This window comes from Cetorhinus maximus, chromosome 4 (assembly GCF_964194155.1).
Source record: "Cetorhinus maximus chromosome 4, sCetMax3.hap1.1, whole genome shotgun sequence".
Taxonomy (NCBI): domain Eukaryota; kingdom Metazoa; phylum Chordata; class Chondrichthyes; order Lamniformes; family Cetorhinidae; genus Cetorhinus; species Cetorhinus maximus.
The window spans coordinates 127,988,587-128,011,285 of NC_135882.1; the positions used below are offsets into that span (position 1 = coordinate 127,988,587).

The following is a 22,699-nucleotide window of genomic DNA, read 5'->3' on the forward strand; positions in this document are numbered from 1 at the left end:
GTTTTTGACACCTGATATTAAGACTTAGAACCAAAGAAAAGTTACAGCACAGAAGGAGGCCATTCAGCCTATCTTGTCCAAGCCAGCCCAGGGACACCCAGGTGCCCTTTCTAATCCCACCTTCCTGCACCCTGCCCATAGCCCTGCAACTTCTAATTCTTCAATAATAAGATCTTTAAAAGGAACATAGAAATTAATCCAAAGAAAAAGCTTTCAACAACATTGCATTCTAGATGAGTATCTAAATTAATAATTCTATAATTTATTGAAGTTCTAAAAAAAAAAATGCACATCCCCCACAGTCCTATCCTTCCAACTGCCACATATCCCTGGATCACGATTTTAACCGAGTTTCTTGAATACATATAATATCTGGCTTTTCAATTAAATCAGCTAAAAAATGTTTAAATTCTTGACCATTTGCAATAAAACTTCTGGCATTCCATTGTAATATTAAAAAAATCCCATCACAAAATCAACTAACCCAAGAATCGAGAAGGTTGCATTATATTATCTCACCTCACTTATTTTCTCAATAGACATACCACAAACATCCAGGTACTTCTCAGCTGCCTTAACAATAGTCTTCATTTTCTATGTTGTGCTTTGAGTTTGTGCAGTACAATTGATTACTTCAAGAAAGGCCAAGAAATGAACTTTACTGACCACCAAAAGATCAGATGATCTTGAAACCTTATTCTGAGTCACAACCAAAGGTTCTGTCACATTCCCTCCCATCTCTCTCAAAATACCTGTGTCTCCTACCACCTCCCCCCTCAGTTTTCATCATCTCTGCATAAATCATCTTACCACCACCCCCCCCAAATCCTCAATTTTTGTACCTCCCACACTTTATTTTCCTCACACCCACCATAAGCAGCACCATGTTTACCCCATAGGTACAACACTTAACCTTCACTCCTTCCCCACATTTCCCATAATCGTGAGCTCCTCCACATCTTTTTAATTCTACACACAGCCACTACATGACCAATCCTCTGACAATTAAAACAGTGCAATGGAGGAGGAATGTCTGGTCTCACTGAAGAACTCAAATACCCCAAGAGCACCTTTTCAGGCAGCACTTCTCCTTCAAAGTTCAAAATAACCAAAGTACTCTCACTCCATTCCTCATGCTCTGAATACATTTAACTCCCAATACTTTCCCACCCCAAAACATGTCATCACATCTTCCACACTGATATCAAAATTCAACCCAGAGATCACTCTTTATATAATTTTCCAGTCTCCCAGAACAAAGCTCTCCATTTAGTTTTTAAAGCCTTATTCTTTTGCTGAGAATCTCTCAAAAAAAAATTACCATTCAATAAATTATTGGAAAACTTAATATCACCTATTTCATTCTTAAGGAAAGTTGCTACCTTAACCAGATCAATTTTAGTCAAAACTTGATCTTTAGATGTACTTTTAAGGATGACCTCAAACTCTTCTATCCCTTCTGTTCTACTTTCTTTCCTAGAAGAAACCATATCAGAATCTGTAAATGTCTTACTATCTTTCTTAATTCATTTCTTATTTCTGAGCTTTAGTCCATTTTCCACCTCTCGCTTCCTCCTCATTGCTGGTGAAAACACCATCCCCATCACCTCCCTCCATTACACTTCCACCTCCTGCCTCCACAGTGCCCCTTCCAACAACTGCAGCCACCAGGATGCAAAGAATTCCCTCCAAAGTCACAAGCTCAGACACCTTGTCACACCTGTTTTCCTTCATATACACCAAGTTAAGTACTTAGCTTGTTAACTTACAATTACCCACTTAAACACTCCTTGTCAGTTAACTGTTTCCTTCCCTAATAATTAGAATATTGCCTTGGCATACTTCTCTTCTATAGTGTAATACAGGCCATATTTTTCAGAATTATGAGTACTTTAGTTGTCAAAGTGGGTTCTGGAGATAATAACTACTAATGCAGGTACCATGATGCAAAGTAAATTGCAAAATGTGATAAAGTACACACAATTATGTTGCTTTAGTTCTCTATTTAAATGGATTTGAATTTATTTTGAAACAATCTAGATTCCTTGGTATATGGTAACTGTAACTTTAAACCTCACAGGGTGAAATAGTCTCTTTCAAAGTTGAGGACTCATTTGCTTTCTATTTGCTTCCAACCACAGATTAATTATGCTATAGTGAAGGATCTCAGTGGAGACAACCATTTCTTCAGCATTGATTTTGAAACAGGAGTGATATTCACACAGACATCCTTTGACAGAGAGGTGAAAGGGTCCTACCTGATAGAGGTTCAATCTCAAGACAACTCCGAGTCTGCTAGGCCTGGCATGCATGGACAGCCCAACACAGGTATAGGCCTTAGAGTTATCATCTCTTCAAAAAAAAACGAGAAAATAAGTGAATGTGTTTGTCCACATATAATCATGAACATTGTTTGGACATTTAATTGGCTAAGGTTAGTTTCAAATTATGCAACAAATAAAATATCATCAATTGTGATGTGTTCTTACCATTGAATTAATTCAGAATTCAAACTTTATTAGGTCACACATTTACACTGTATTAACTCTTTAAAAGTGAGTATACATTTATTTTTCTGTTTACAGACACAGCATATGTGAGGATTTTTGTCAGTGATGTGAATGACAATGCACCAGTCTTCCCACAGGAAACCTATGCAACAAGCGTCGATGAGGACAAGGATGTTGGGTTTGTTGTTATTACAGTTTCTGCAAATGATGGAGATGAAGGTGTGTCTTTGTGTATTCTTTCACACGTGATTTCACAGAAAAAAGGTGCTTACAATTGGTCTTGGTGTCCTTGACTAAAATCAGTCAAGAGTTATGCTGCTGATTGCTGTCTGGTGACCCACATTGGAAAATAGGTAAAATGGGCAAGAACAGGTTGATAAAAGCAAAATACTGTGGATGCTGGAAATCTGAAACAAAACCAGAAAATGTTGGAAAAACTCAGCAGGTCTAACAGCATCTGTGGAGAGAAAGAAATGTTAACGTTTCGAGTCTGTATGACTCTTCTGCAGAACAGGTTGAATCTTGCCTATAACAAACACTCTCCCCACCACATGCACACACAGTCAAATAAGTGGCTGCTATTCACTATGTGGATTCACACGTGAACAATAGCTGTTGATGCTGGTGCCTATAAAACTATATATTCCCATTCTTGAGTTTTTTTCTTTCAGGAAAAGCAAAGAATATTTGTGAGTAGGATTTTAAAATAAACTAAGGGACAGTGGGTATTGTTGCATCAACAAATTAATCTTTAATGATCTCTTAAAGAAGTTTGATTCCACCACATGGTGAAGCTGCAACAGTGCAAGTGTGCAAAAGGATTCCCAGTTCATCATTTGCTGATCATGAATAAATTGATTAGTTGCAAATCTTCCACACAGTAATCAGTGTCAGAAGGTCAGAGCACTGGGATAAACAGTCTGGAGAGAAATTGAAGATGACTGTGCATCAACAATTACCTACAATGTGTTATAGGTTGTAAATAAATCTCATTCACCAATTTTGCCTGCGGGCCTCTCATATAATCAACCAGGACTTCCATCCTTATATTCAGAAGTTTGAATACAGATCATTTGCTGAGTTATAGTTGCTGGAGCATTTACTGGGTTATATAAACAGTATCAGTCACCACCTGTTTGTATCATAACAAGCTTCCCTGTGCAATGCAGACATGTCACATCCTGTCATAAGTGATGGGGGTAATTAAGCTGTTAACAGGAGAAGAAGGTTGCATGAACATCCCGTCCTCAATGATGGTGGAGCCCAACACAAGTGCAAAAGACATGGCCGAAGCATTTGCAACCATCTTCAGTCAGAAGTGTTGAGTGGATAACCGATCTTGGCCTGCTTCCGAGGTGCCCACCATCACAGAGACCAACAGCTGTGCCCCTAGCCAAACTCTTCAAGTACAGCTACAACACTAGCATCTCTATCTACTCAGCAATGTGGAAAATTGTTGAGATATGTCCTGATCTCAAAAAGCAGGATAACCAATTACCACCCCACCCGACTACTCTCAATCATCAGCATATGATAGAATGGATCAGTGCGGGATCCACCAGAGCCACTTGATTCCTGACCACATTACTTGGTCCAAACATGGGAAAAAGAGCTGAATTCCACGGGTGAGGTGAGAGTGACTGCCCTTTACATCACAAAGCAACATTTGACCGAGTTCAGCATCAAAAAGTCTTGTAAAATTGAAGTGATTGGGAATCAGGGAGAACACCCTCCACTGGTTGAAGTGCTACCTAGCACAAAGAAAGATGGTTGTGGTTGTTCGAGGCTAGTTATCTCAGCCCCAGGAAATGCTGCAGGAGCTCCTCGGGGTCATGTCCTAGGCCCCAATCATATTCAGTTACTTCATCAATGACCTTCCCACCATCATAAGTTCAGATGTGGGAATGTTCGCTGATGTTTGCACAGCATTCAGTTCCATTTGCAATGCTTTAGACAATGAAACAGTCTGTACCTATATGCAGCAAGACCTTGACAACATTTAGGTTTGGGCCAATACATAGTAAGTAACATTTGTGCCACAAAAGTGTCAGGCACTGATCATCTCCAACAAGATAGAGCCTTACCACCTCCTCTTGGCACTTACCGTCAGCAACATTGCTAAATCCCTTTCCATCAACATCCTGGGGGGATTCCAAAGACCTAAAATTTAAGTGAACCAGTTACATGAATATTGTATGTACAAGAGCAGGTCAGAGGCTGGGGATTCTGTGGTAAGTAACTCACCTCCTGATTCCCCAAAGTCTGTCCATCACCTAAAAGGCACAAGTCAGGAGTGTGATGGAATACTTTCCACTTGCCTGGATGAGTGCAGCTCCAACAACACTCAAGAAGCTCAACACCATCCAGGATAAAGCAACCCCTTTGTCTGGCACCCCATCCACCACCTTAACCATTCACTCCCTCCACCACTGATGCATAGAGGCTGCAGTGTGTACCAACTACAAGATGCACTGCAGTAACTTTCCAAGGCTTCTTTAACAGCACCTTCCAAACCCGTGACCTCTACCACCAAGCAGGACAGGGGCAACAAGCACAACGAGCACCACCATCTCCGAGTTCCCCTCCAGGTATCATCTTGACTTGGAACTACATCACCATTGCTTCATTGTCATTGGGTCAAAATCCTGGAATCCCTTCCTTAAAGCACTGTGGGAGTGCCTTCACCATAAGGATTGCAGCATTTCAAGAAGGTGGCTCACCACCACCACCTTCTCATTAGGGATGGACAATAAATGCTGGCCTTGTCAGATACACTCACATCCCCTGAAACATTAAAAAAGTCTTGCATATAACATACATTTTCTGTATCACTTTCCTCTTACACTTTAGCCATCGCTTTTCTACAGTGCATGCCAAAAATGTGTTTGTTTTACACTTGACCTTGCCTTTGTTTAATTATTTTTCTTCTGCTAATACACTCATGATTTGCTCTGATTTTGAGTTCTCCCACCTCTGAAATTCCAGGTGTGATAGTGGTGTTGTCATCCAACTGTGGCCGAGAAAAGGCAGATCACAGGAACATCTTATGAAATGTTTTATGCCATCTTTAGCTGAAACATCTCCACATATTCCTCATCTTAAGCTGGGAACACATTGGGCTGGATTTGTTCGCTCCCCCTGCCAGCGACTTTGAAGAAAAGGGGGGAGGGGGCACGTTAAATCCAGCGGGCAGCCTGCCCACTACTTACCCACCCACTGCTGCCCACACTATAATTTTAAATTAAAACCAGCGGGCGGGAGAGGCCTGCACCAAGTGCCAGCCTGGCAGGTTTTCTTGCGCAGACTGGTGGTGGGCAAAGGGGAGGGCAGTCGACCCTTAACTGGCCCCCTGGGCCAATCGGAGGGCCTCACCCAAGGTGTAACCCCTCCCCTCCCCCCATAGTCTCTCAAACCCTGTCCCACAAACCCCTCTTGACAACCTCCTCTCCAACCCCCAGACACCGATAAAGTTCTGATCCATCTCTGAAAACCTCCACTGCTCACTGTGTGCTGCCGATACTTGACAGCCTCTGTCCTCTGAGGGGCAGGAATTTCGCCCCCAGCCTATTATCAGCCATGAAATGGCTCCGGGGCAGCTGTTCTTCCCCTGGGCTCCAGCCTGACTTTTTAGCCCAGGCGGGAGTGTTGGGAATGCCGCACCGCATATAATTCAGCCCATTCTGTCTTTGATCATTAACTAACCTGTGCTAGAGTTTCTCATCAAAATTGATTAAAGAATGTAAAAGCTGCGTAAATCACATTTTAAAATCACCAGGCTGGATTTTGTCACCAGCTTTGGAGCCTCCGACATTGGGACCAAATGCTTTTGTAGGCAGTGAAACTGGTGGAGCAAACTACTAGAAGGAATCTGCCTCCATGCACTCTGTCCTATCAAGGATGACAGGCAGGCTCCCAATGCTGCCGCCAACAATGAAAGGGAGAGGTGAGCGCTGATGAAACAGGCCGGAGAACGCGAGGGCACCTCAAAGTGGATGGTCACTCTCTAGCCTACTTATCAGTCATCATATATCAGTGACATCACCCAGTAGGTCAATAGGGGTAAAGGAGAAATTCCTCCAATGGACTGGTCTAGGCCAAAATTGTAGCCTTTCATGAATGCTGCCCTCTCTTTGCAACATGGAGCCTCCAGTTCTGGTGGCCCCCCCTGGCCTGCCAAGGAGATAGGCAGCCTCCAATCTCAGCAGGGAGTGGCTCCTCCAGTGGTCAAATTTCATTAGAACTGCAAAATCGCCCTTAATTATGGTTTTAACTATTGTAATTGGCCGCCTGTCTCCTTGGAGTGGGCAGCCAGTCCACTTCCCAGCCTGCAATAGGAAAGTTCCCTAGCATCCGAATTGGGCCAGAATTGACCAGGAAAATAGTGACTCCCCCTATTTTTCCCTGTCACCCCCATTTCTATGCCCCCTTGGTGGGAAAAAAAACAGAAAAAACCGGAAAGTATGAGTACTGGTCTGAACTGGTGTTCCATTTTAAGGTATGCAAGACCAGTTTGGACCAGTACCCTTATTTTCCAATTTCTACTGTTTTTTCCTTCTGGGGGTGAGGTGCTGGGCGTAGGGTGGGGTGGGGGGGTGGTGGGGGGGGCGGGGGGGATGGGGGGGTGGGGGTGGCGGGGGGGGGGCAGAAAAACTCAGCCTATAGCAATGTTCTAGTATTTAGGCATAGCGGTAAAGTTAATGTAATATAGTATTTACCCAAGGTGGATTCACTTGTGACCATGCTGTAAATTTTAGCTTGTTTAAATATTCTTTAGATAAGGAAAATGGTGATTTAACGATGAAGTGTATTGTTGCATAATAGAGGGAAAGCATATGTGAAAATTGGAGCACATCAAAAAGAAAATCCTGATAAAATTACTACATCAAAACAAGTTAACAAATTTAATGGAAGCTTGCATTTCTTTGTCTTCATTTCACTTCAGGGGCAAATGCTAAACTGAGGTATCAGATCACCTCAGGAAATGTTAAAGGAATGTTTGATGTGGAGCCAGAAGTTGGAACAATCTTTATTGCTCAGCGGCTAAATTATGAACAGGAACAATACTATGAGCTGAGGCTTGTGGCTTCAGATGGAAAGTGGGAAAACCAAACATTAGTGGCTGTCAATGTCATCAACAAGAATGATGAGGCACCGATCTTCACAAAGAATGAATATCATGACAGTGTTATGGAGGAGCTCTTAGACCTGCCAGTTTTTGTTCTACAGGTGTGTGAATTTTTGCATAAACATATAATTTTTAAAAATTACAACAATATTAAGTGAAGATTATTTTATTTTTAAGAAGTGGCCCATGGAGATGGATGATGTGGTGGGTTAAAATGCTGTCCTTCCATCTTTGTGGTCCTAATTTGAATTTAACCGCAGTTCATGAAATAAAAAATCTTGTCCGTCTGTCAGGCTTCTCCATTTTCTCTCCCTCTATCTCTGCTTTTCCATCTCATACATACATGCACGCATACACTGTCCCTCATGCTGCCAAAATGAAATGAGGAACATTAGTTTTGTTGCCAGTGGACAATTCAACAGAAAATTGGACTAATGGGAAAAAGAATTAGAAAATCTTTCAGGAGAATAGAGAGAGAAATGGGTAGAATAATAAAATGAAAGGCATAGATAGGGTAGACAGGAAAGAACTTTTCCCCTTGGTGGAGGGATCAATAACCAGGGGGCATAGATTTAAGGTAAGGGGCAGGAGGTTTAGAGGGGATGTGAGGAAGAATTTTTTCACCCAGAGGGTGGTGGGAATCTGGAACTCATTGCCTGAAAGGGTGGTAGAGGCAGAAACCCTCTTAACATTTAAGAAGTATTTGGATGTGCACTTGCGATACCATGGCATACAAGGCTATGGGCCTAGTGCTGGAAAAAGGGATTAGAATAGTTAGGTACTTGTTTGACCGGCGCAGACTCGATGACCGAAGGGCCTTTCTCTGTGCTGTAGACCTCTATGACTCCATGGGCAGAATTTTGCCCTTGATGGGCGGGCGGGCCCCACTGGCTCGGCGGCGGGTGGGCAGCTGATCACCGCCGCCGAAACGGGCCCTGCTGCCATTTTAAGTGGGCGGGCCACCCAACGGGAAGTGCTATACGCTTCCGGTGAGGGCGGGGGCGGATTCCCCAACTGTCAGAGTGTGCACATCTCCCTGAGACTAAGTGCTGCTTCAGGGAGATCGCTGAAAGTTTTTGAAAGTGTAAAAATACAAAAATAAAAAAATTATTAACATGTTCCCCTCATGTGACAATGTCATACGAGATGGGACATGTTAATAAATATCACAGAAACTTTATTAAAGATTTTTAAAACTGACATGAAACCTCATCCCGCCAGTGGATGAAGTTTCTTGTTTTTTCAGAAGCCTGCTGGGCCTCCTGACCTTAAGGTTGGATGGGCAGGGCCTTTAATTGATTTAACTACCCTGTCAATAGCCTCAATTGGCCATTAACAGATCGGCGGGCGGACAGCTGATCTCGCTGTGCCCCCGCCTTCCCAAATATTTAAATGGGGCAGGATGACGTCGGGGGTTCCTCCCAACGTCATCCCGTATCATTTTCGCGTCGGCGAGTGGGCCCTGCTCCCAACCCGCCGACGGAAAAATTCTGCCCCATGACTCTAAGTAGCTCAGGACAAACAGTAGGCACAAGATAGCAAATACTCTGATTATTTTCTTCCAAATGTTCACAAGGGAAGACCTGAACAGCATCCCCTCATCAAATGAAGATGGTATAATTAAAATCAATAACAAATATGAATGAAAGGAATGTTCTTGATGGGGTTGGGATAAATGTGATCAAAATGAATAAATGCTGAGGGATTGTTTTTATTGTAAAATGCTGAGAGAGACTAGGAACAAAATTGTGGCAGTGGAAAAACTCCAAGAGGGAGCAACTTATTTAATTGGGTAATGTCTTATTTAAGCAGAGTAATGAAGTAGACACAGGCAACTACAAACTTGTTAGAAACAAAAAACTACTGCGGATGCTGGAAATCCAAAACAAAAACAGAATTACCTGGAAAAACTCAGCAGGTCTGGCAGCATCGGCAGAGAAGAAAAGAGTTGACGTTTCGAGTCCTCATGACCCTTCAACAGAACTGAGTAATGTTAGGAGAGGGGTGAAATATAAGCTGGTTTAAGGTGTGGGGGTGGGGTGGGGGGAGAGAAGTTGGGGGGTGGGGGGTGGTGGTTGTAGGGACAAGCAAGCAGTGATAGGAGCAGATAATCAAAAGATGTCACAGACAAAGGAACAAAGAGGTGTTGAAGGTGGTGATATTATCTAAGAGAATGTGCTAATTAAGAATGGATGGCAGGACACTCAAGGTACAGCTCTAGTGGGGGTGGTGTGGAAAGACTGACAGGGCATTACAGGTATAGATTTAAAAATAATGGAAATAGGTGGGGAAAGAAAAATCTATATAAATTATTGGAAAAAACAAAAGGGAGGGGGAAGAAACGGAAAGGGGATGGGGATGGAGGAGGGAGTTCAAGATCTAAAGTTGTTGAATTCAATATTCAGTCCGTAAGGCTGTAGAGTGCCTAGTCGGAAGATGAGGTGCTGTTCCTCCAGTTTGTGTTGGGTTTCACTGGAACAATGCTGCAAGCCAAGGACAGACATGTGGGCAAGAGAGCAGGGTGGAGTGTTAAACTTGTTAGCCTTGCTTCAATCCTATTTAACCTGAACAACAAAGGACAGACATTGGACAAAGCTAACGTGGTGAATATGTCAAAAGCTGTAGAAAGGTAAAGAATGAATGATTCGCCACAATCACAGTTACAGTGTCATTCATGACTTTGGTTAGGGGCATTTTGGTGCTCTGGGAGGGGTGGAAAACCAATTGGAGGGATTCAAGTAAGTTACAGAGGAGATGGGCATGAAGCTGGAATGCAACAATATGGAGAAGAAAGGGAAGTTGAAAGTGTAGTGTTGGTTAGTGAAGACAGAGAATCAGGACTGAATAACACTACTTGGTACTTTGGTTTTATATGTAGATTGTCTACCCAGTATGATCTAACAAGAGGTAAAACATAACTTTTAAAATGGAAGCAACAAAAGAGCGTGACCTCATGTCCTACCAAATTAAAATTTCCCCCATCTTTCCCGTTGTGCTTTTGATGATGCTTTTAAACTTATGTCTTCTAGTTACCAACTCAACAACAATCAGAAATTGTTTTTCTTTTATTATCTTATTCAAACCCTTCATATTCTTTGAGTACTTTTTATGTGATCTACTATTAACCTTTGGTATGTTGTAAAGAGAGCTTCATTTTCTCTAGTCTCTCTTCCCTGGTATTACCAGAGAATCTGTCTTCGCCTACTCCATGGTCTTTACATCCATGAGTAAATCCAAAACCTCTATTTAACAGCCAGATAACCAACGATTTATGAAGTTTTAATAATACCTCTTTGTTTTAGTTCACCATGCTGCGACTTATAAAATACAGAATCCATGTAAATGTAAGCACGATCTAATTTAAATGTTGTTTTCCACTAATTCAAATGTATGTGGTCCTGCATTTACTTAATTTAAACTATTAAATATAGGGCCAATTAGTTGTTAATTTCCAATAAGTAAAATTGACCAGGAAGACTAATTTTAGGAACCCCATCAGTACCACAGTTTGTCACACACAATTCAACTATGCATTAAAGGAACAGTACAATAAATTTGCAAAACAAACGAAGCTCTGATGTTGAGGGATCCGTCTGTATGATGAGATTGTTGTGGGCTTATTAAAGTTAAAGCTGATATTCAAATTATATGAAGATAGAACATTTATGATTTTTTAAAAAAATGCTCCAGAGACTTTTAAAAATGCCAGTGACTGATTATTTTGGGTCCTATGAACAAAATGGCAGAAAATATGGAGCCAATGAGGAATCAATGAAGGTGTTAACATAAATGGGGTGCAAAATTATTTCTAGTCACTGGTGACAGTATAATGTTTTAGAAGTTAAATCAAAAGTATTGGAAACAACAAACTGTTTGAAAATCTGCAACCAGCAGAGGCATTTAAATTCACATTCACAGTTCCCCACCTAGTGATTTTACAGCGCTTCCATTATGAAGCACTGAACAAAGATCAGATGTTTCCATACGGAAGCGAAACAAAATCAATGATTGAATTATATCTCACGCATGCCCTAGTAGGTCGGCTGGTTTTGGCAGGAGCTTGGAGTAATATGTCAGCTTGCCCTTTCGTGGTGATGCATGGTGAGGAAGACCTTGGGGAAAAGAAATTGGAAAAAATAAAATGAACAAAATCACTTTGACATTGAAAAAAAAAGTTTTCCATATTTTGACAGTTCACCTTCTTCGGGAGTTAATGGAAAAAATGGGAAGCAAGGATCTGGGCTACTTCAACTTTTTCTGTCACCAGTGTTTACATAGTACAGATAGAGTATCCTTTATCCGTAAATCCGAAAACCGAACACATCCAAAAACCACCCTTCTTTGAGAGGTCTAGTTGTTTGTCTACACTGTTTACCTTGCAATTTTTGTGGTGAACATGTCAAAAAGAAACAAAAACAAAAATACCTGGAAAAACTCAGCAGGTCTGACTGCACCTGCGGAGAGGAATACAGTTTACGTTTCGAGTCCATATGACTCTTCATCAGAACTAGGGAAATAGAGAAATGAGGTGAAATGTAAGCTGGTAGAGGGGGGTGGGACAGGTTGAGCTGGGTAGGGGGCCAGTGATAGGTGGAGGCAAAGAAGGGATTGCCAAAGATGTCATAGACAAAAGGACAAAGGGGTGTTGACGGTGGTGATATTATCTAAGGAATGTGCTAATGGGGACATTAAGGGTAGCAAGCAGGACAAGCTAGTGGCAGATGGCCCTAGTGGGTGTGGGGTGGGGGGAAGGGATCAAAATGGGCTAAAAGGTAGAGATAAAACAATAGATCGAAATAAATTTTAAAATAGGTGGGAAAAGAAAAATATATTTTTTTTAAATTATAAGTTATTGGAAAAAGGGGGATCGGAAAGGGGGTGGGGATGGAGGAACGAGTTCATGATCTGAAATTGTTGAACTCAATATTAAGTCCAGAAGGCTGTAAAGTGCCTAGTCGGAAGATGAGGTGTTGTTCCTCCAGTTTGCATTGAGCTTCAATGGAACATTGCTACAGGCCAAGGACGGACATGTGGGCATGAGAGCAGGGTGGTGTGTCAAAATGGTAAGCGACAGGGAGGTCTGGGTCATGTTTGCAGACAGACCGAAGGTGTTCCGCAAAGCAGTCACCCAGTCTGAGTTTGGTCTCTCCAATGTAGAGGAGACCGTACTGGGAGCAGCGAATGCAGTAGACTAAATTAAGGGAAGTGCAAGTGAAGCACTGCTTCACTTGAAAGGAGTGTTTGGGCCATTGGATGGTGAGGAGGGGGGAAGTAAAGGGGCAGGTGTTGCACCTTCTGCGATTGCATGGGAAGGTGCCGTGGGAGGGGGTTGAGGTGTAGGGGGTGATGGAGGAGTGGACCAGGGTGTCCTGGAGGGAAGGATCCCTGTAGAAAGCCGCCAGGGGGGTGAAGGGAAGATGTGTTTGGTGGTGGCATCATGCTGGAATTGGCAGAAATGGTGGAGGATGATCCTTTGAACGCGGAGGCTGGTGGGGTGATAAGTGAGGACAAGGAGGACCCTATCATGGTCTGGGAGGGAGAGGAAGGTGTGAGGGCGGATGTGCGGGAGATGGGCCGGACACGGCTGAGGGCCCTGTCAACCACCGTGGTTGGAAAACCTCGGTTAAGGAAGAAGGAAGACATGTCAGAGGTACTGTTTTGGGAAGTGGCGTCATCAGAACAGATGCGACGGAGGCGAAGGAACTGAGAGAAACTTTTCCAGTTACCCTGTTTTTATATTCGGTGATAAGTCTTACTTTTCTAGCCATTTTATTTGTTTTAGAATATAGCCAGCCTAGGCTTAGGCTATTGTAAGTTTATATGTGGTATCCAAAAACCAAAATTATCTGAAATCCAAAATGCAATTGGCCCTGAGGGTTTTTGGATAAAGGAAACTTGACCTGTGGTACCCTGTACTTTAGTTAAAAGCATTATTGGATTTAATGAGCTCTGGGGACTTGATATCTATATAGGAAGGATGATTTCCTTCAAAGTCATCATTGTACCTTTCTTCCACTTCTGCAGGTTTCAGCTACTGACCCAGATCAGGAAGCAGACCAGAATGCCTTGCGTTATTCTCTCCATGGGCAGGGGGCTAACAGTGAATTTACCATTGATGAGCTCACTGGTAAAATCTACGCAAGAAAAAGATTAGACCGCGAGGAACGATCCATCTGGCGCTTCCTCGTTCTCGCCACTGACGAAAATGGTGAAGGACTCACTGGCTTTTCTGATGTAATTGTCAAGGTGCGCGATGTGAATGACAACCTGCCACTCTTTCTATGTGCTTCTGATGGCTGCTTCATTGGATATGTCCCAGAAAATTCCCCAGCAGATACTTCTATTATGGAGATGATTGCAACAGATTTGGATGACCCCAAGATTGGGAAAAATGCAGTATTGACATATAGAATTATCCAGAATGTTCGAAATGAAATCAACCTCAACCTGTTTTCCATCAATTCTTCCACTGGCACTATATACACTGTGTTGGGTTCTCTGGACAGAGAGAAAGAAGACAGATATCTAGTTGTGATAGAAGCTCGAGATGGAGGTGGGTTGACAGGGACGGGGACAGCCACTATTTTGGTTACAGATGTGAACGATCATGCTCCAGTCTTCACACAAAGTCTCTTCAGAGCAAAGATTTCTGAAAATACTGAGATCAACAGTGAGATTCTTGTTGTATCTGCCACTGATGTTGATGAGGGAGAAAATGCCATAACGACTTTCAGTATCGTGGACGGCGACGAAGATCATAAATTTTTCATTGAAACAAATCAAGTCAAGAAGTGTGGCCTGATCAAGTTAAAGAAAAAGCTCGATTATGAGAAGTCTCATGAGAGAAGGTTCAATTTAACTATTAAAGCAGAAGATGTGGACTTTTTCAGCGTAGTCACCTGTATCATTGATGTGGAAGATTACAATGACCACACTCCAATCTTCTTTCCACAGTTTTATGAAGCTGATCCATTGCTGGAAGATGTCTTCATTGGTACTAGAGTTGTCCAGGTAACGGCGGTCGATTTGGATTCTGCTCAGAATGGAAAGTTTACCTACAACATCACAAGAGATTCAGATCCACTTGGGCAGTTTTCTGTGGATAGCAATGGATGGGTTACAATAGCCAGTGCTCTGGATCGTGAGTTAATGCCACAGCACCACCTGGTGGTGCTGGCCACTGACCTGGGAAATCCAGCTCTGACGGGCAGTGCAGCTGTCATTTTAACTGTCCATGATGTCAATGACAATGGGCCAGAATTTGAGGTTCCTTATACACCGATTGTCTGGGAAAACACAGCTGCACCCCAAGTAATCCAGTTAAATCGAACATCAACGTTAATCTATGCTAAAGACAAAGATAGCCCAGTGAATGGAGCTCCCTTCTCATTCAACATACTAACTCAACACGGTAATACTTCTGGCTTTGCTTTGAAAGATTTTGGCAATGGCAGTGCTGGACTCACAGCTCTCCGTATGTTTGACAGAGAGGACCAAAAGATCTTCTACCTGCCGGTGATTATTACTGACAGTGGATTCCCACCCATGAGTTCCACAAGTACTTTAACCGTCACCATTGGAGATGTGAATGACCATCCCCACTCAGCTGGTTGCATGGAATTTCTGGTTTATAATTACAATGGTAAGGAGTTACTCCATAAAGATGCAAAGTGATCTCCACAGAGGCACTATCCAACATTCTTACACAAAATAGAGTTTATTAACCATTAGTGATACTCAGATGGGCTCCCTAAGAGGCACAGCTGCTGTTTTTCTACTAAAGGGTTTTAATTGCCCTTTACAGCCAAAATATGCCTGAGTGAAGCATAAACACTGGCATGGACCTGATGGTCTAATGGCCTGAATCTGTACAGTAAATACTTTTGTAATAAACAATATGTAACTCGGGTTTAGATAGGCCATACCTAACTTTCATTGTGTCCCTTAACATCAATGTTAAGTTCTTCATCCTTGTTGAAAATCCCTCCCCAGACTCTGCACATCAGTCCTGATCACTATCTATATGTCCAGCTGTAATGTTTGCACCTGGGCATTGGCAGCAGGGACAGTTATGTTACAATTTTGTGACTACGCTCAAAAGTCCAGACCCAAACATTTTGATGAGGTTCCAAAAGCTATGCAATAGTATCCCAGCATGAATTGGTGTCTTGAGGATAGAAGGGAGGGGTAATCAACCATAGTCTATGAGAGACCACAGGCTTCTCTATTACAGAAAGAGAGACAAGTGGTTATATAGCTTGAGGGGCACCACTCCACATCAACCATGGGGCAAGGCAAGGAGATAGCCTTCCATGAACTATCACAGCCAGTATTGGGGTGTCCTTATGCACCACACGTTAGCCATCTAGCTAACTACGCCAACTGACCCACAAGGTGAGGAGAGATGAGCGAAGAAAATCAGAAAAAGAATTTTTTTTGATTCTTTCATATGATGTGGGCGTCAGTGGCAAGGCAAGCATTTGTTGCCCATCCTTAATTACCTTTGAGATGCGACTGGTGAGCCCTCTTCTTGAACCGCTGCAGTCCATCTGGTTTGGTTTTTCTGTAACGTACAACTGAGTGGCTTGCTAGGCCATGTCAGAGGCAGGTGTAGGCCAGACCAGGAAAGGATGGTAGATTTCCTTCCCTAAAGGACATTAGTGAACCGGATGGGTTTTTACAACAATCGGCTACAGTTTCATGGTCACCATTACTGAGACTAGTGTTCAATTCCAAATTTATTAATTAATTGAATTTATGTTCTACCAGCTGTCCAGCTGGGGTATCTGTGTCCCCAGAGTATTAGCCTGGCCCTCTGGATTACTTATTCAGTGATATTATCAATATGCCACCATCTCCCCTGAATATATCAAATAACCCAGTTTTCCAAGAAAGGTGGATGTCTAATGTCATGTCACTGATTCTGTGGTTAACTTGTATTTATTTTGTAGAGGTAACATTCCAAAGCTCTTGAAATTGAGAGATGATACATTAAATCTCTGAAAGCTAATCTTTTTGAAAGCTAATTTACCTAAGTTATGAATATATTTGTCTGTGATCTGCCAAGAGTTGTTATTGTCGAACATAATTGGTCACTGAAGCATTGTGCTGTGTTGCTTATATTAGGTTTACTTGGTACCACTGAGTTAGGAAAGGTACAAGTCCCCGATCTGGATGACTGGGATGATAAAAGATACAGATTTGAAGGAACATCTCCAAGGTAAGCAAATCTGGAGAGTTTTGTGTGTACATGTGTGTGCATGCGTGCATGCTTGTGTGTGTAGTCCTTGGCTAACCTGTCAAGCACAGGAAAGAAATGAACAGTGAAAAGTAGTAATGAAGTGAAATCACACTATGTGACATTACCATAAAAATATTTTGGTACGCTCATATCCCACAGTGTCATTTCACACCACAAAAATGGGATTATGTCACTGTTAAACTTGTACTCTCTGTTTCCTTCTATGTCAGAAACCTGTCTGAGGACTTTTAAAATTATATTCTCAGACCAGAAGCCAGATGGGCACCCCTTCAGTTTTGACCTGGCACTCCAGTTTTCGGGGTGTTGGTCTAGTAACTAAAATCTGAAGTATTGCTGTCCAATTTTCAACCATTGCATTTTACATATACTTGGTATATAAATGCATCCACCTGCATTTCCATGAATTTGTGGTTTAGTGTATGCATAGCTCCATGCATGAGCAGGCAATGTTGCCTATGGCTTTGTACGTGTGTGATTAACTCCTTCTAAGGCACTTACTTGATTTTAGATTGGACATTCCTATTTGGAAGTGAAGGGCATTCAGAATGACTCATGACACTTTTCCTAAAAGGGAACTGCCTAACCTTCACTTGCTGAAACTCTGTCAAACTGGGAACTCACCAGCTGATGACAATTGCATTCGACAATTTGGAAGCACAACCTGAGCTAATAAGTGCCAATCAGAATAGAGAAGTGGGAGAATATATGATGTTAAATTCTGCTGTTTTATTAATCAATTGTGCACATTTGTTTCAGGTACTTTGCCCTCAATGAAAATTCTGGCTTCCTGAGCATTGTTGAAGGTGCTCCCTCAGGAGTGTATAACTTCCAGGTCAAAGTTGCAGATGGCATCTGGCCAGATGTAATTTCAACAATAAAGGTAGTTGTCAAAGATTTGGAGGAAGATGCCATATATAATGCTGGCTCCCTTAGACTGACTGGTGAGCATCTAAACATTTCCTTATGGCATAGATTTGATTGAAACATTAATACAATTTCCTACACATTTCTTATGAATGAGCAAATACCAGGAGAACATATATCCATTAAATGCATATGAACATAAGAAAGGTTGGAATGAGAAAGGCCATTTAGCCCATCAAGTCCATTCTTTCCACAGACCATGTACAAACTATTCAATTGTGGCATCTACCTAGCCTATTCAATTTCCTAAGGAAATATTCTGCAGTGAATTCTCTGTCTGCTTCCCAAAGAGAAGTTAAGCAAATAAGAATATCTTGCATCCAACATATAAAAAAAATCACAATTACTTTCTGACAGCTCCATGGTCCCCAAAGCTTAGTAACCATAATGTTCAGAGTATTGAAATATCTCAGTGCTTAGCCATGTAGAGTGATCCCCACTGCTATTCTTTTGTTATCCATGCAGCTCATATTAAAGCAATGAAATCAGCACTGAGCCAATTGCTTCAGCTGGAAGTTTATTCTTCATATCCACTACTCTGTAGGGAACCATTATTTCATACAAATCACAGGTCGTACATGAGATTCACTATTTAGAAGCTTTGTGGTTCAGGAAGACAATCGACATACCACAGATCTGGATACCTAGTTCAAGTGGCACACACACCTGGGTATCTCCATAGATGCAATCATCAGGAGAAAATGCATCTTTCTGATTATTTTTTTGGCATTGCTTATGGTTCCCTTGTCCCCAGTTCAGAATGCAGAATTGTTCCCAATATTCACCTCCAGCTCTTTACACCTACTTTAGTCTCTGCCCTAAACTGATGATTCTTGAATTTGTTTAGGCCAAGCCCAGCAAAAAATACCCATGGCCTCTCCCATCCAAGGGCAGTAAATATAATGTTGGCACGTCTGACAATCTAAAATAGTGAGAGAATACAGAATTCCAAATGTTTCTGTTACTGAATCAAATATGAATACATTGCCATGTTACCTGATAATTTAACTACCTATTGAAACTCTATCTACCGTTTGGACATTCATTTAAAACAGAATAAAGTTTGAATCAAATCATTCACTTGCTTGAATGAAATGAATGCCTGGGTCAAGAATGAACCATTTCAAGGCCAGCTATGGAACTCTTTCTGAGACTGGCTGCTGCTGATGTTGTGAACTAGAAAATAATTTATTGTTCTTTGTTAACCTTAACATCACTTTTAAAAAGATTTCATCAGAAAATACCATTTGTAATTTTTATGAAATTATTGCATAGATTTCAAAAGCCAAGAACCTTGGTGCTAAGTAAAGTTCATGTTGTGACACATTAAACAGGTTGACTTATGAATACACCCTTCCAGTAAAATGGGCTTTTTTTCAAACAGATATCACAGCAGAAGAGTTTATCTCCCATTCATATGCTGAAGAAAGCAAGTACACCAAGCTAAAGCAGGTTTTAGCAGAAATTATTCCAGCACAGCTGGATAACATTCATATTTTCAGCGTTACGAATGTCAATGGTCGAGTTAGAGAAGTAGATGTCTGGTATGTGGCACAAGGGTCTCCATTCTACAAGGCTGAGAAAATTAACGGTAACGTGGCAGCTTCCAAAACCATGGTATGTACCTCCTAAAGCTTATGAAGTGCTTCAGTAAGAGCTAGAACACTATTTTCTATAAAGGTTCCTAATGATAAACATTTACAAAGCTAATCATATTAATGAGGGAGGATGTTCTACTGATTTTTTACTGCAAAACCTAAATATAATAAAGGGAGGTATTAGAAGACATGTCAAGGCCATTTAGTCACCTTTTGTTGCTGTACCCTATACTTTGTTGACATCTTGCTGGAGAAAGTCTCAGCTGACAGCTATGGAGGTAATTGCCAGAGTTATTGCTGTCAATGGAGAACTTGACCGACTGATAATTCGCAATGGAAACAGCAATGGCCATAATTTTCCATCCATTAATTTTAATGGCACGTTCCACTTCTTTCCTGTAAGTGCTGCTAGAAGGTACGGTTTCCTGCGAGCAGTGTAAATTTGGAAATTTTTTCCCTCTGTGTAGAACGCTCCATGCATGATAACATAAGGTTCCAATCTATTCATCTTATGGATGAGGACAATATATTACAGGGCAATTCAGTAAAACATACTTTACAATTTAAAATTTTACATTCGGGCTCAGAACATAGCAATACAACAAGTTCTCTATCTACATGTTATTCATGGGAGTCATAAAAAAGCAAGTTTTGCAAAGATGTGATAATTAGTGGAATTTTACTGCCTCTCACAGCGGGGGCAGGGCCGTAAAATACGATAAGCCGTTCTTTTTTTTACGGCGGGAGATGCCATAAAATTCCGCCCTCTTGTTTCTTCATTGATGAAGGTTTTATGAACATTTAAACTTATAATATAGTAATGATTTAATGGAATATCATTGTGAATGGCTATTGCATGTTAATGATGTAAGTACATTTTCACAATGAACCATAGAAAAGTTGCGGTGCAAAAAGAGGCCATTCAGCCCATCGTGCCTGCGCAGGCCAAAAAGAGAAAAAAGAAACTAGCCGCTCATTTTAATTCCACTTTCCAGCACCTGGTCTGTAGCCTTGCAGGTTACAGCACTTCAGATGCAGATCCAGGTACCTTTTAATGAGTTGAGCATTTCAGCCTCAACCACCAACTTAGGCAGTGAATTCCTGACATCCTTCACCCTCTGGGTGAAAAAGCTTTTCCTCATGTCCCCTCCAATCCTTCTAGATCCTTAAATCTATGCCCCCTGGTAATTGACTCCTCAGCTAGGGGAAACAAGTTTTTCCTGTCAACTATATCTAGGCCCCTCATAATTTTGTACACCTCAATTAGGTCACCCCTTAGTCTCCTCTGTTCTAAGGAAAACAACCCTAGCCTATCCAGTCTCTCCTCTTGGCTGCAATTTTCAAGCCCTGGCAACACTTTTATAAATCTCCTCTGCACTCTCTCCAGAGCAAATATGTCTTTCCTGCAATGTGGCGGCCATAACTACACACAAAATTCCAGCTGTGGCCTAACCAGCATTTTATACAGTTCCATCATTACATCCCTGCTTTTGTATTCAATACCTCGCCCAATAAAGGAAAGCATTCCTTATGCTTTCTTGACCATCTTGTCCACCTGTACTGCCACCTTCAAGGACTGGTGGACATGCACTCCAAGGTCTCCCACTTCAGAATCAGAATCACAGAATCACAGAATCACAGTGCAGAAGAGGCCCTTCCGCCCATCGAGTCTGCACCTACACGTGAGAAACACCTGACCGACATACCTAATCCCATTTACCAGCACTTAGCCCATAGCCTTGAATGTTATGACGTGCCAAGTGCTCATCGGGGTACCTTTTAAAGGATGTGAGGCAACCCGCCTCCACCACCCTCCCAGGCAGTGCATTCCAGACTGTCACCACCCTTTGGGTAAAAAAGTTTTTCCTCACATCCCCTCTAAACATCCTGCCCCTCACCTTGAAATTATGCCCCCTTCTAACTGACCCTTCAACTAAGGGGAACAGCTGCTCCCTATCCACCCTGTCCATTCCCCTCATAATCTTGTACACCTTGATCAGGTCACCCCTCAGTCTCCCCTGCTCCAACGAAAACAACCCAAGTCTATCCAACCTCTCTTCATAACTTAAATGTTTCATCCCAGGCAACATCCTGGTGAATCTCCTCTGCATCCCCTCCAGTGCAATCATATCTTTCCTATAATATGGCGGCCAGAACTGCACACAGTATTCCAGCTGTGGCCTCACCAAGGTTCTATACAACTCCAACATGACCTCCCTACTTTTGTAATCTATGCCTCAATTGATAAAGGCAAGTGTCACATATGTCTTTTTCACCACCCCACTAACATGCCCCTCTGCCTTCAGAGATCTATGGACACACATGCCAAGGTCCCTTTGTTCCTCAGAACTTCCTAGTGCCATGCCGTTCATTGAATACTTCCTTGTCAAATTACTCCTTCCAAAGTGTATCACCTCACACTTTTCAGGGTTAAATTCCATCTGCCACTTATCTGCCCATTTGACCATCCCGTCTATATCTTCCTGTAGCCCAAGACACTCAACCTCACTGTTAACCACCTGGCCAATCTTTGTGTCATCCGCAAACTTACTAATCCTACCCCCCACATAGTCATCTATGTCGTTTATATAAATGACAAATAATGGGGGACTGAGCACAGATCCCTGTGGTACGTCACTGGACACTGGCTTCCAGTCACTAAAGCATCCTTCTGTCATCACCCTCTGCCTCCTACAACTAAGCCAATTTTGAATCCACCTTATCAAATTACCCTGTATCCCATGTGCATTTGCCTTCTTCATAAGTCTTCCACGTGGGACCTTGTCAAAGGCTTTGCTGTCCTCAACCCCTCTCAATAACTTCCTGCTTATTGAGTATTCCCTTGCTTTGTTTGCCCTCCCCAAATGCATTATCTCACACTTTTCTTGATTGAATTCCATTTGCCACTTTTCTGCCCACTCATCCAAACCTTTGATATAATTCTGGAGGTGACGGCATTCCTCTTCCCTATCAACTGCAAGGCCAATTTTTGTGTCATCTGCAAATTTCCCAATCATGCCTCCCACATTTAAGTCTAAATCATTAATACATATAACAAACAGCAAGGGGCCCAACACTGAGCCCTGTGGCACACCATTGGAAACCATTTTCCATTTGCAAAAACATCCATCAGCCATTAACCTTTGTTTCCTGTTACTGAGCCAATTTTGAATCCAACTTGCCACTTTCCCCTGTATCTCATGAGATCTCATTTTCCTGGCCAATCTGCCATGTGGGCCTTGTCAAGTGCCTTACTGAAATCCATGTAGACAACATCCAC

The 22,699-nt window shown here is 42.0% G+C and overlaps 1 protein-coding gene across 1 annotated transcript in view; it reads left to right on the top strand.

Moving 5' to 3' along the window:
* The window catches only part of LOC144680093 (neural-cadherin), a 298,432-nt gene that overhangs the window by 232,097 nt on the left and 43,636 nt on the right, over positions 1-22,699 (top strand). Inside the window, exons 15-21 of the mRNA XM_078541239.1 lie at positions 2,142-2,328; positions 2,586-2,729; positions 7,453-7,736; positions 13,660-15,277; positions 16,762-16,855; positions 17,654-17,838; positions 19,206-19,438. Of these exons, the coding sequence (XP_078397365.1) occupies positions 2,142-2,328; positions 2,586-2,729; positions 7,453-7,736; positions 13,660-15,277; positions 16,762-16,855; positions 17,654-17,838; positions 19,206-19,438 (2,745 nt within the window). The remainder of the gene's footprint in view (positions 1-2,141; positions 2,329-2,585; positions 2,730-7,452; positions 7,737-13,659; positions 15,278-16,761; positions 16,856-17,653; positions 17,839-19,205; positions 19,439-22,699) is intronic.